General features: G+C 36.3%; 1 protein-coding gene across 2 annotated transcripts in view; it reads left to right on the forward strand.

The window, feature by feature from the left end:
* Positions 1 to 13,340, forward strand: part of efna5 (ephrin A5) — a 225,781-nt gene that overhangs the window by 173,894 nt on the left and 38,547 nt on the right. For both annotated transcript variants that reach the window (XM_016994844.2, XM_003222988.4), the window contains exon 2: positions 9,867 to 10,159. In XM_016994844.2, the coding sequence (XP_016850333.1) occupies positions 9,867 to 10,159 (293 nt within the window). The remainder of the gene's footprint in view (positions 1 to 9,866; positions 10,160 to 13,340) is intronic.

Below are 13,340 nucleotides of genomic sequence, written 5' to 3' on the forward strand. Positions count from 1 at the left end.
GAATCAAGGCTCTGACATGCTGCACAGCACGAATGTGCCCCTGATTGCCCTCTCACTTTATTATCCACATGCCTTGCCACAATTGTGCTCCTGAAACCTTGCAGCCTGGACTAGTGTGCTATTCTTGAGGCTGGAACAAGAATTCCCAAAGGATCAAAAGGAGGTTTATGACTGTTTATGCTGAAGAATGCTTGTCTGTCTGGTACACTCTCTTGGAAAGTATATTTTCTTTCCTCCATCCCTCCAAAAAGATGGAAGGCAGAAGAGGAAACATAAAAATGTATACGGTTTAGTGAAAAAAGATATTGCAGTATTAAACAGCTGGCACCTAAGTGCATGGATTTACAAAAGGGAAGTGAATGTTGCTGTGTAAGTGCTTAATGGGTAATGTAGTTCATATCTGTTACCCTGATCTCTATGCGTATCATTTTTCACAGTATTAGAAGAAAATGTAGGATGGTCATCTTAACCATACAACAAAATTTAAAATACAGATGGTAGTGATATCTTTCTTTGGCCAAAAAAGAGCTTTGAAATACATTGTGTAGTTATGAGCCCTAGAGGCTATTTCATCAGGCAAAAGTGATCTAAAAAGCATGCAGGAGAAGAACATTGAAAGCATTCAGCAAAAAAAGGTTAAAGTTATGTATGATGATTCTGTGGTTCTTAGCAGATGGGGGCTATAAGGAGACTGGAAATAATGGTGATGTACACGTAGTTAGGCCCTCTGGTGGCACAGTGGGTTAAACTGTTGAGCAGCTGAACTTACTGACTGAAAGGTTGGCAGTTTGAATATGGGGAGCAGGCTGAGCTCCCACTGTTAGCTCCAGCTTTTGCCAACCTAGCAGTTTGAAAACATGCAAATGTGAGTAGATCAATAGGTACCGCTCCGGTGGGAAGGTAACAGCACTCCATGCAGCCATGCCGGCCACATGACCATGGAGGTGTCATTGGAGAACGCCAGTTCTTCGGCTTAGAAATGGAGATGAGCACCAGAGTCAGACATAACTAGACTTAATGTCAGGGGAAACCTTTACCTTTTTGTCAAGGGTTCCACAAGATCTTTTGCATCCTGATCCAGACTAACACTGCTATGTCTTTGAATATTTACACATCTAATAATAATAATAAATAAACAAACCTTTATTTATATATTGCTCCATCTCCTCGAGAGGACTCAGGGCGGTTTGCAGCATGTAAAAAACAGTCAGTTGTCAAAACAACATATGAACAACATGAACGAACTAACAATAAAACAATAAAAACAATATCATAAAACAGCAGTAAAAACAGTTCAATCTAAAATGAAGACAGTTACAGTACCAATCAACATAAAGGAGTCCAATACAGTAATCAGGACTGCAAGGTAGACACAATCAATTAAAAGATAGATAAAGACTTGTACTTCAGAGTATGATAGGACCCGGAGTGGATAGCGTGTAGACCAAGTTCAACATGTTGAACAGCCAACTAATCTTGTTCAAAGACATCCTGGAATCACCAGGTTTTCAGTTCCTTGCGGAAAGAGGGCAATGTAGGGGCTTGCCTGATGTCTTTGGGGAAGGCGTTCCAGAGCCAGGGAGGGCCACCATCAAGAAGGCCCGTTCTCTTGTCCCCACGAGCCGCACTTGGGATGGTAATGGGAACGAGAGAAGGGCCTTCCTGGCAGATCTGCTGGTAGAAACCTCAAAAGGTCATTTCACACTTCGCAATTATACTATATATAGGGTTGGGGGTATTCTCTTCTCACTATACATTGGTCCAGGGGAATACTGGTTTGAGTATCCCAAAGCAGCTTTGTACAAGTAGAGCTACAGAAGAGCCGAGCTTTCCTAGCTTAGCCTAAAACTTTAGTATTTTCATCATGGATGTTTTGTTAAAGCTTTTAAAATTATTTTCATTTAGCTATATCAAGGCCAGGCAGTTCATGCTGATCAATTTTACCTTGTGATTTGTAGACCAAAACCGAAAGGCATCTGAGTACTTATCTGGGCAATAACTTAACACTACGTACTTTCCTTCCACTGTTGCTGATTGTACTCCCATTTGTATGATCCAATTAGTGTGAAACATTCTGCTGCCCGTGAAGGATTACAGCATGAAGAAGAGGGTCAAGTTAGAGTGATCTTTCACTCGCTGGAAATCAGGTAGCAAGAAAGTATTGATGTGAATGTGGTCGGTCGTTGCAGTCTGTTATGAGGGAGCCATTTCCAGTCTGATGTACTATTCCAGGGACCTGATTCTGCTCAGCTGTGTAATTGTGATGGAAATGGCCCAATCAATGGTAGCAACTTAGTCACAACCTTTTGGGAGTCTTGTTTCAGCAGAGTGAATGAAGAAAAAAACAAAACGAGAAGTTGCAAATGAGAAGCTGCTCTGCTTGATTTGTAATGAACAAGTAATAAACACCCTGGCTTCCCATGGAAGCCTGATGCTTACAGAGCCGCCACAGCTCTCTGCCTGTGACCATGTTTTATTTTGATCATCTGCAGCATAGCAGAGACAGGTAATTATCATAATCTAACAATTAGCCTGGCATCCTTTCCCAGTGTTTAATTACCCAGATAAATAGTGATTGAATAGTGAGGACTTAATGACAAAACAGGAAAAAAACTTTTCCTTTGCCTCTCATACTGCTTTCCTGATTTGGACTTGGTTTTGCAGAGTCATTATTTGTTATGGGCCATATTATATCCTCCCAGAAGCATACGATTTTTTTGTTGACTTCATAAACACAGATCACCTAAAGGAGGTTGCTTTCCTAGACATTTGCTGTTGTAAATTAATTGTTCCAATTTGCTGATTTGTCGGATTTTTTGTTTAAAAAAGATAAGTGTTTAACAAGAAGTACACCACTTTTTTAGTAGCTAAAAGAGCTGAAATTAACAATCTGCCTGATTATTCTATTGTTATGTGAATATAAATTAATGGTGTTTTCAACCATTTTCTGAGAACACTTTATTAGAAAGCACAGAATATCTAACAAAAGGAACATAGTTTATTTATAGGTATTTCAAAAATATTGTTTTAAATTAAATGTTCAGCTTCCCAAAGATAGCGCAGTGTACTATTTTTGCAGTGGTTTTATCCCTTAGCAAGTCTAATTAATAACTATTGTACTAGAGTTTTAAATCTATATGGCTAAAAGTACTGAGAAAAAATTGAAATGAATGTATTGAGCTGTTCAGAATAATAGCAGGATAATGACTGTGCAGTTGAGAGCTTAGTTTCTGTAGTGCGCACTGAATGTTAAACTACTGACAGCATTTTATTTAGATCATGAGAACAGAGTTGCTGGATAGTTTAATGTAATTGCATATGTACTGCATTTAAAATAATACTAATGTTTTACAATGGTTTTGTGTAATTAACATCAAGATACTTTGCTGTTAAAACACAGTCTAATTCCTCTATTGTGCATTGCATTGATTTGTCACCTTAGAGGTGATACTAGCAGTATCACCTAATACAAGTGGCTAGTTTCATAAATTGCCACATTTGGCATTTCATTTCTGTTTGGTCCCAATTACAGTCTGTCCCATATGCCTATGTATAAATACCCACTAAAGATAACATTTCTGAGGTCTCCAAAAACATATATCATCATGTAGATTGATAGTCTTTAGCTACTGAAAGGCTCTTTGCTTTATGTTATAGCTGGATTGGTCAGTTTACCGGTACAGGTTAGCTTGCTGGGAATGGCTTGAAAATCAAGAAGACACTAGTTCATATCCACTGTTCCATGTGTAATGCATTTTTTTTTGTAATCAGTGGGGGAAACATACACAAGCCATTTGATTCTGAATCATGTTTCTTCTTGTTCATTGAAGTCCCCAGGTTTCTGGCTCTACTATCTTTTCCAGAAAAGAACAGATCGCTTTGCTAAGTAAAAATACAATGTTCGTACTACATATACACAGAGAACCACTGTGTCTAAACTGATCTGTAACAAGAGATAGCAGATTTACTTCTAGGATCCATGCTACAATATAATTCTAACGGAAGCCAAGGTGGTGGGTTGCACTAGGGGCGGGATGAGAGGGGTACTTGTACCATGGGTGGTGGGATGTCTGTGTATGTGTACATGTTTGTAATGTGTATTGTGGGTGTATCATAATTTTAGAAAAAAAATATTTAAAAAAATAAAAAATCATTCTAACATTTCTATTGTGCATATTCATACAGAATGAACAAGAGATCCCTTTGCCTTCTGTAAAGCAAAATCTCTTTCAAATAAGTGGCATGAATATAAGAATTGAAAATAAAAATAAGTGGAACTTACTTGAAAACAGAGTTGTTTCTTCCAGAGCATGTGCTTTAGAATGCAGAATATGACTAATATATATGATTTGTATGGGAGGAGACACAAGCAGAAGATAGTGTTGTTTTTTTATCCATCTATATGATAATGGGCAATTAGTGTCAGTTGTGCTGTATTTTACGCTAAGATTTTATAGGGTTTTTTTGCAAGGAAGAAAGTCAGAGGGAGCAGCATGCAAAAAATGCTACTGCATTCTAAGTATCTAGTTAAGTAGATCATCTCTTATATCCACAGCCAACAAAGCTATTAAATTCAAGACAAGACTTGCATATGTTTCAGAATTACAATTATGAAAAAATGCACGTGACACTGGCCGTGCCTGCATTTTGTAATGATGGATAAACATAGCACCAGCATCAATTTCAAAACATTTTGTCAGTATTTTGTCTTTCTCCAGTTCAAAGTGTCAGGTAGTTTCTTTTTGTATTCAGCATTTGTGCTGGTGGAACAAATAGGAGGTGTCTGCGAAATGAAGTACCTGTACATATGATTCAGCTCAGAACTAATCTGTTGGGTTTGGTGTCAGTATGAGTTTGAGGTAATGAATTCTCATTATCTTGCCACTGAGATAATTTTGGTTAGGAGATACTTCATTTTCTCTGTCTTTGCCCTGTCTTTTCCACTCTTTACTGCCCATTATCTAGCTTAGTAGTGAGCAACTTTCCATAAAATTGCATGAACACCACCTGACTGAACGTAAAGGTTACTTGTGTTTGAAGAATACTTGTGTGTTTTCCTATATGTAGCATATAGCCTATGAAAGCAAAAGTGCTTGATTAGGAAGAACATTTATGATTTCTCACAGTTTCTGTTTTTGAACACAGAATTTAGAAATGTTACTTTTATTAAGCACAGCTATCAGAATCCTTCAGCCAACAAGGCCAATTGTAATTCAAATAAGTAATAATAGAATAATATTTTATTCATTATTTATTTATTATTATTAGAATGGCTTGAGGCAGGACCAGTTAAAATATATCATAATAATAAAATACATATATTTCTATAAATCATACATATTAAAATACAAGGAACAAAGATTAAAAACAATAGATACAAAATTATTGTAGCTTTTTCATGTTCTAAGCTAATAAATTTATTGGGGGAGGGGGAGTGCCAGCAAGGTTTTGAGTAAACATGTGTCTTTTTTATGAAGACATACATAAACTTACAATAAGTTAATTTCTTAGAGGACCATGGACAATAGATTTTCATGAATACTTTTGTAAATTGGAAGAAAATGGCTCTTTCCCCTCATTAAACTGCCCATGTGTCAACAAATGATTACAAATATGTGAACACAGATCTGTGCAGACTAGTGTCATTTGTAAATAAATCTGCACTGTTATTCTAGGGGCTCACATACTAAATGAAAAAGAGGAACATCTGTAGTTTTCATGGACACAACAACAACAACAACAACAACTTTATATTCCACAACCATCTCCCCAAAAAGACTTGGGGCGGCTTACAAGTGGAACCAAGCCCAATAATAACAGAGTTAATAAATAAAACACCTTTAAAATGCAGGTAAACATATAACAAGCTAATAAACCATTAAAACAATAAAGTATAAAAACATCATTAAAATAAATCAAACCAGTCTCAATACATTGGAGAATAGAGTAGCACTGTAGATAATAGAGACAGTGAATGTAAGGAGGTGATTGACTATACCACAAAATGTCGCCTGCTGAGTTTTGATTTTGGAGAGGGTTTTTTAATTTTCCAAAATATATTTGCAACATTTTATCTCTTTACATCAGCACAATACTTTCTGCTTCTTCAGAGCAGGAAAACAATTGAAATAGAAACTTTCACCTTCTTTTGATAGGTGGTTCTTTTTGCTTCCTTTCTTGATTGTTTCCTTCTTTTTAGGCAGAGAGAAGGCTTTTTAGCATCAATCTGTTTGGACTACACATAATATTGCTGATATAATTCAAACAAGGTTTGGAGCAATCATTATTATCAACTAGAAGAACAACTTTATAAAGTGCATCAGCACTTATTCCACATATGTGGAATAAGTGATAAACCATATGTGATAAACCTTGAAAGAGTTTGGGGCTGTTCCTTCTATGTACCTTCCCCAGACTGGACTGAGTTCTGATGAAGGGAACTTCCTCTGTGTCCCAATAGTGAGCACTATTGGAAGACATGAGAGAAGGTAATTCAGCTATAGTATTTCTCACATCAGAAAAGTATTTTCTGTCAAAATCCTTGAGGTCTAATGATTTTGCCCAAATCATTTCAGTTTTTTAAAAATATGTTTAATGCTTTAATTGTCAGGCTGTTCATTATACTTTATTGTTTTATTGAGATCCTGTGACATGTAATATATACATATAAATATTTCAGTCCTCCTCTTTCTTTGTTCTTAAATGATCACATCCGTATTGTTGTAAATAACAAAATACAGAAAGCTCTGTTGTGTTGATAATATTACCCAGAGTTATGCAATACCATTACTTGCTATGTTGAGATGTCTAAATAATATGTCAAAGTTAGACATAATGCCATAGGCCAGATATTCCCCTCTACTGCAGGTTCCTAGGGCCAACCAAAGTTTTTGTACAACTTGACATTCAATTGTTAAATGCTCTGAATTATGTAACTAATTTTCAACTTCAGAGTATTTCTTAATATGGTTATACAAATGAGATATAAAGTCATCAGTTTGATTTTCTTCTTTGATTTTCATTTTTTGCTTATCCAAAATGGAAAGGAACTGATAGCCTGAAAAAGAACTATATACCTCTTTGTGAAGTAGTAAGGACGGTACTGTCAATAAACATTAGGACACGAGTGGTGTATTAATGATAGAGATATCTAATTGGTAAATGAGTTTTAATACTGAATGGAGAATAAAATCAGCAAGTATTAATGAAATTAAGCATTCTAATTTGAGATATCTATGTAACTGATCATAACTAAATAGCCGCAGGACACATATGATGTCTTGTTATATTTGTTTTATTCACAATTATGCAAACAGAATACATTGGGAGTAAATAGATGTTCAGCAGGCATCAAATTTGTTAACTGCTCTTCAGATTTCCGGAGAGCTTCTTTGCCTCAAGGTTCTTCAGCATCTGCCAACTCAAAATTCTCTATGTCTCTACCTTCTTCTAATTGAGAAGTGCTACAGGCAAAATGCATATGTGCCCATTTTTAAAGGATCGTTGAATTAATTTTATTAAGAGTCTATGTCCACTCATTCGTGGTGTTCAAGACAGTTTAAACTCACAAGGCAATATTTTCATTTCTTTTTATTGGCAGACAAATGTAGGATTTTCTTTCCCCCCCAAATGCATACATTTCTCTGCAGATCCTGTGCTGTGGGAAAATGCAATCAAATTAGTGGTGACACTGCTTTTTAATTTTCACATATTTTTTAAAAAGTGCGGGCAACCTTGAAGCTATTCATTAAGAGATAATACAATTTCAAAGGCAATTTATTACTCTTAACATTTCTATAAATGCTATAGTTGCTAAAGTACTAGTATATGCTGTTTACTGAGGATCAATCTATACGTGAGAGTTCTGTGAGTGAACCTCCAGTGTCAGAACTTCCAAAATTGCGTTTGTGAAGAATAAATATGATGAGATGAAGCTAACCATGAGAAGTAGGTTGGACTATAATTGGGACCTAGAGCATTATCTTACCTTTGCTTAGTTATGGATTGCAGTATTTCATTATATTTATTAGCCTTAAAAGTAATTTTGCAGGCTCCATTTCAGATAGCTTTTTCCTTATAACATCCAACCATGGGGAGCACGGTTTCCTAACAAACTCCTCTAATGAAGCTGCTATTTATTCCCATTGGTAAAATATTATATAATTTGGGGACATTGGCAGGAGAAATAAATGCTTTAGGGATGAGGGGTCTGTAATAAAGAGAAAGGTGTGTGGACTCCCCTGATCTAGTTTGCAACAGTCCTGGCCAGGAACAGCAGCCCTTACATGTGCTTTTTCTAAATGTAAATGTGACTTCCAGTCACAGAAATCCCTTATCAAATTTCATTGATATTAATGGTTAAAGTGGATGTGAATTTGAAGAGAAATCCCATTGACTAAGTTTCTAGAGGAAACGGCGTAGTGCCCTGTGTATTGCCTAGAATTAGATTTATCAGGCTTTTGTTCCTATGCTACATGCATTTTCCCCACTGTTAAAAACCTATATTGTAGTAGCTAAATGATTGTAAGAGATGAATAGATTGCTCTGAATATATCCTTGGAGAAGGCCAGATGATCATTGCTTTTTGCCCTCAAATTAGATAGAAGGATCCACTTGGCAGATTTTAGGTCCATCAGGTGCTTAAAATATGTGCCTCAAGTGAAAAGGAACATTATAGTTAAATATGTCACGGTGTCTTTATTATTCTCTGTGCATTTGACAGTGGCTGCTGTCAAGGAATAAAAATCAGAGGTAGTGACCAAACAGTACAGAGTGGATAAGATAGCTGCTGGATATCTGTATTGGAAGAACACGCCCCACACTGTGTAGCTGTGGTTTAAAGCAACTATTTTGCATGCTTCACATGAGATGCTTTATACTGACCAGTAAACATCTGATTCTGAGTCTACTCACACAACCTTTGACTGGTTTGGTGGAAGCCTTATGCACTATCTGTAGAAATAAAGCTACAGTGATACAGTATGTTTTGCATCAGTTTATAATCCAAGAATGTTTTTTGCCATAAACCTATAGTCCGTGTACTTCATTAGGGCTAACAGTGTTGAGAATATCATGGATGGTTGGCAAAGTTACTAAATATACACCTTCCACCTGCAAGATGCTGTTGGGAGTTTGGAGTGAAATATTTTTGCTCTACCTGGTACTAATCTACTGCACTATTACAGTGACAGCAAAAACAACCTTACTACTGTTGCAGCTAATACTGCTTACCACTGCTGATAATAAAAGTGCATTGGTAAAAATGCCTTGTACTGCCTTTCTCATCTGGCTCTCATTCCAAACTGTCAGGTGAGTGCTGATAATTCATAGCCTCGAATTCTTTTATCTGAACTGCAGTATCTCTTCCATATATTTTGGCAGTAGACTTATATAGCTTTTCAAAAATCTTTCAAAGGTGTACCAGGGTTTTCTTGGATCTCGACTAAATGTTGTCAGCAGTAAAGAAAAACTCAAGATGAATGAGTATTGTAGGAAATGTATGTGCCTGTAATGAGCCTTCCTTGTGGTACAGAAATAGTATCTCCCAGCCTGTTGGACCGTTTGGTATTTTTGTTATATGCAAGTACATATAGATGTTTTCATCTTTTTGCCTAGTAAAGAAATGCAGGATTGACTCTTTATAGAAAAGCAGAATATCATACAGGTTTGGAGGCAATTTTATAAGAGCAAAGAATACAGGCAGATACAGTAGTGGACCATCTTTAAAGGAAACCACATTCAAAACAGCTGCTTTGTTTATTTCTCGAGCGATTCCCACACAGGATTGCTTTTTGAAGAAAGAGATATATGTATATATATTGCAGTAAAGTTACCTGAGCTTTGTTCTTGCTTGTTTTTATTTTCAGATTCCAGAGGGGTGATTACCATATTGATGTCTGCATTAATGACTATTTGGATGTATTCTGTCCTCATTATGAGGATTCGGTGCCGGAAGATAAGACTGAACGCTACATTCTTTACATGGTGAACTTTGATGGCTACAGTTCCTGTGATCATACCTCCAAAGGATTCAAGAGATGGGAGTGCAATCGGCCTCACTCGCCAAATGGACCATTGAAGTTCTCAGAAAAATTCCAGCTCTTCACTCCCTTCTCATTAGGATTTGAGTTCAGGCCAGGCCGGGAATATTTCTACATCTGTGAGTATATGAAGATTTATCATGTTGTGTAACACCTGGAGGAAACCATGGTAATTTTTTTCACCTATACAGAGGGCCAGTTTGCATGTACGGCAGATGTGTTTGAGTATATATTTGTAGATTTTAGCATCCCTAGATAAAATATCTCGGAAACTGGGAATGAAAATGAGATGAAAAGCACATTTTTTTCTTTCTCACACAAAACTGCATATCCAGCTGCATTCATGTGAAACAAATTAACATTGCTGGAGCTTTCTTTGCTTTTTTCCTGTTCACATACATTTAAAAAACAGTCTTATAGTATCCAGATAGGAGGCAGAGTAGTAGATGATGGATGTTGTTACTGTGCAATCATTTTTTACACCAATGATCATATTTGGTGATGGTGTCACAATAATATCTTGGAACACATGATGATTGTACAGTGCAAGTTGTGACAAAGTTTTTGATGGATCTAGGTATCTCAAGAAGAAAAGTATGAGCGGCGTACACCTAGCAGCTGCATGGATAAATAATGCAATGATTTTGATACTACAGTAGAGTCTCACTTATTCAACATTCGCTTATCCAACGTTCTGGATTATCCAACACAAGTTGCCTTTTAGTAGTCAATGTTTTTGTAGTCAATATTCTCAATACATTGTGATGTTTTGGTGCTAAATTCATAAATACAGTAATTGCTACATAACATTACCGTGTACTAAACTACTTTTTTTCTGTGAATTTGTTGGAAAACATGATGTTTTGTTGCTTGATTTGTAAAATCATAACGTAATTTGATGTTTAATAGGCTTTTCCTTAATCCCTCCTTATTATCCAACATTTTTGCTTATTCATCATTCTACCGTCCCGTTTATGTTGGATAAGTGAGACTCTACTACTCCTTTAAAAGGTTCTAAATAGTGGGCCTTTTGTATCCATTAAGGTTTGATTCTAGGACCTCCAGTGGATACCAAAATCCATGGATGCCCAAATTCCATTATATACAATGGTATAATAAAATGGTGTCCCTTATCTATAATGGCAAAATCAAGGCTTGCTTTTAGAATTTTTAACATATTTTCAAACTGTGAGTGGATGCAGAATGAGAGGACACTGAGAGTCCACTATACTTTTCATTATTTATGAGGAGAGCAGGAGTTAAAGTTAAAAGTATAAGAGTTCACAGCTAAAAAGGGAGTAAATAGTATTGTTAATAAAGCGTCATTATAGCCATTTAAACTATTCCTCACTTTGAGAGTTGCAAGTGTCTTGAGGTGAACCATAAAGTTCAGTCCTGATACTCAGTATACTTTCATTTTTTCAAATTGGCTGCTGGGATGTCCTTGGTGCCTCAAAATGGTTATCACTGAGAACATGCTGGAGTACTTGCAGATGCTATATCTTCAAATACCACAGTCTAGCATTATTGTATGTAATAGTGTCTCAGGATAAATGTCAGTTTTCACCAATCCAAGGAGACTTTTTACTCAGAGCAGCTGTTTCTTCTTTGAGCATGAGGGGATACAAAATGCAGTGGGAGCAGGTTTCCAAGCAAAACACTATAAAGGAATATGTGCACCTGCATTAGTAAATGAACACATACAATTTCACCATCAAAGCACTTTTTCCAAAGAGATTTGAAGTCATCCTTCCATGCTCTATAAGTAAAGGAAGTGGAAGAAACGAACTGTAAAATAGCAGCAGCTTTATTTTTCCATACAGAAGTATTAGCTGTTTAAAACAAGGGCCCCTTTGATTAATTAAGTTGTGGGCGATTTGGGACTCCCTTGTTACAAAACACTATTTAAAATTTGCTGTGTGTTAACAGAGAGCTTGTTTCTTCTAACCTGAGAATCTAGACACTTAATATTTTTAATACATTTTGGCAGCAGTTATTTACCATGTTCTTAGCTAAAGGAGAAAGCAGTGTACATTCAGAAATAGGACATTCAGTCTTCATGCCTGTGGTTGGTATTGCAGCTATTACTGCAACAAATTTGTAGCCTCCTTGTTCTTTTCCCTGACTGCTTCAGCTTCTTAAGAAGACTAAATAATAGGGACTTTTTGTTGACATGTATGAACTCATCATTTTCAGAGTAGATAGTGTCTTAACCAGTAGTTTATGTTTGTTTGTGCTCTCTTTACATGCCAGAGTAATGAAAATAAGTTTGAACAGTAAGAAATGAAATGCTTCACTGATGCATTCCTGTCTGTCTTGCGAAAGCATGTCAGAACTAAACTCTGATGCATATCTTGTGAATAAATATGAAAAGAATTCTAGGAAGGTGGGCATGTTTGTGAAAGGAATTAATTTACATCACATGGTACTGATTGCACTTATGTAAACATCCCCTTTTACTTTGAAGAAGTCTGTGTCTCAAAGGGATACAACTGTATTCCACTGCAGAGGGTAACAGGCTATGTATTTACTTAGTGCCAATTTTAATATTGAAAGCCCTTCCTAGCAAGTCAGACAACTAACTGAACGTATTTAAGATGAAGTGTTTCTTCTCACTCCATGTGTTTGCTTTGCACTAAATGGCCCTCCAAGTACCACTCACTGTTCTAAATTTATATAAACTTTGCAGTGGTTTTTCAAATTAGGAAAGCCTCGATAAAAGTGCAAGCTGTTTTACTGAAAACACTCTATACATAAGAAAGTAGGATGAGAAATCCCAGAGCTTATTACCTAACAGTTGCTTTTCAAAACATACATTACATTTAATAAGGAACCCATTCTATTATTCGTGGATTATTATTGTGGTTAAATTCAATATTCTGGTTTCAAAAGCATTGTGGCTTCTATAGCATTTGTTTAGGATGGATTAAAAGTAGTTCATAGATTGCACACATCTTCTGGTGCTTTTTTTTATCATGGAGGCTTCTCCATGCTCCCTGTCCTGAAAAAAATGCAGGTAGCAAACACAGTTCTTGTTCCTGGAGACTTAGGTGTAATAGCTTTGTGGGCATTTGTTGTTACTGTTCAAAGGACCCCCAGAGTTTCAAAAACAAAATGAGAGTGGAAACTACTTCAATTTTTCTCAGTTTTCCAACATTTGCACAGTCTGAGGGAAACCCTGGCATGTTTCCAGGAAAGAAAGAAGTGATTGTATCCAGTAAACATCAACATCAGGTAACTTAACATTATCCAGGGAAAGATTTGGTGATGGCATGTATTGGCTATTGCAAATAGCAAACT

This window comes from Anolis carolinensis, chromosome 2 (genome assembly GCF_035594765.1).
Source record: "Anolis carolinensis isolate JA03-04 chromosome 2, rAnoCar3.1.pri, whole genome shotgun sequence".
NCBI classification, from domain to species: domain Eukaryota; kingdom Metazoa; phylum Chordata; class Lepidosauria; order Squamata; family Dactyloidae; genus Anolis; species Anolis carolinensis.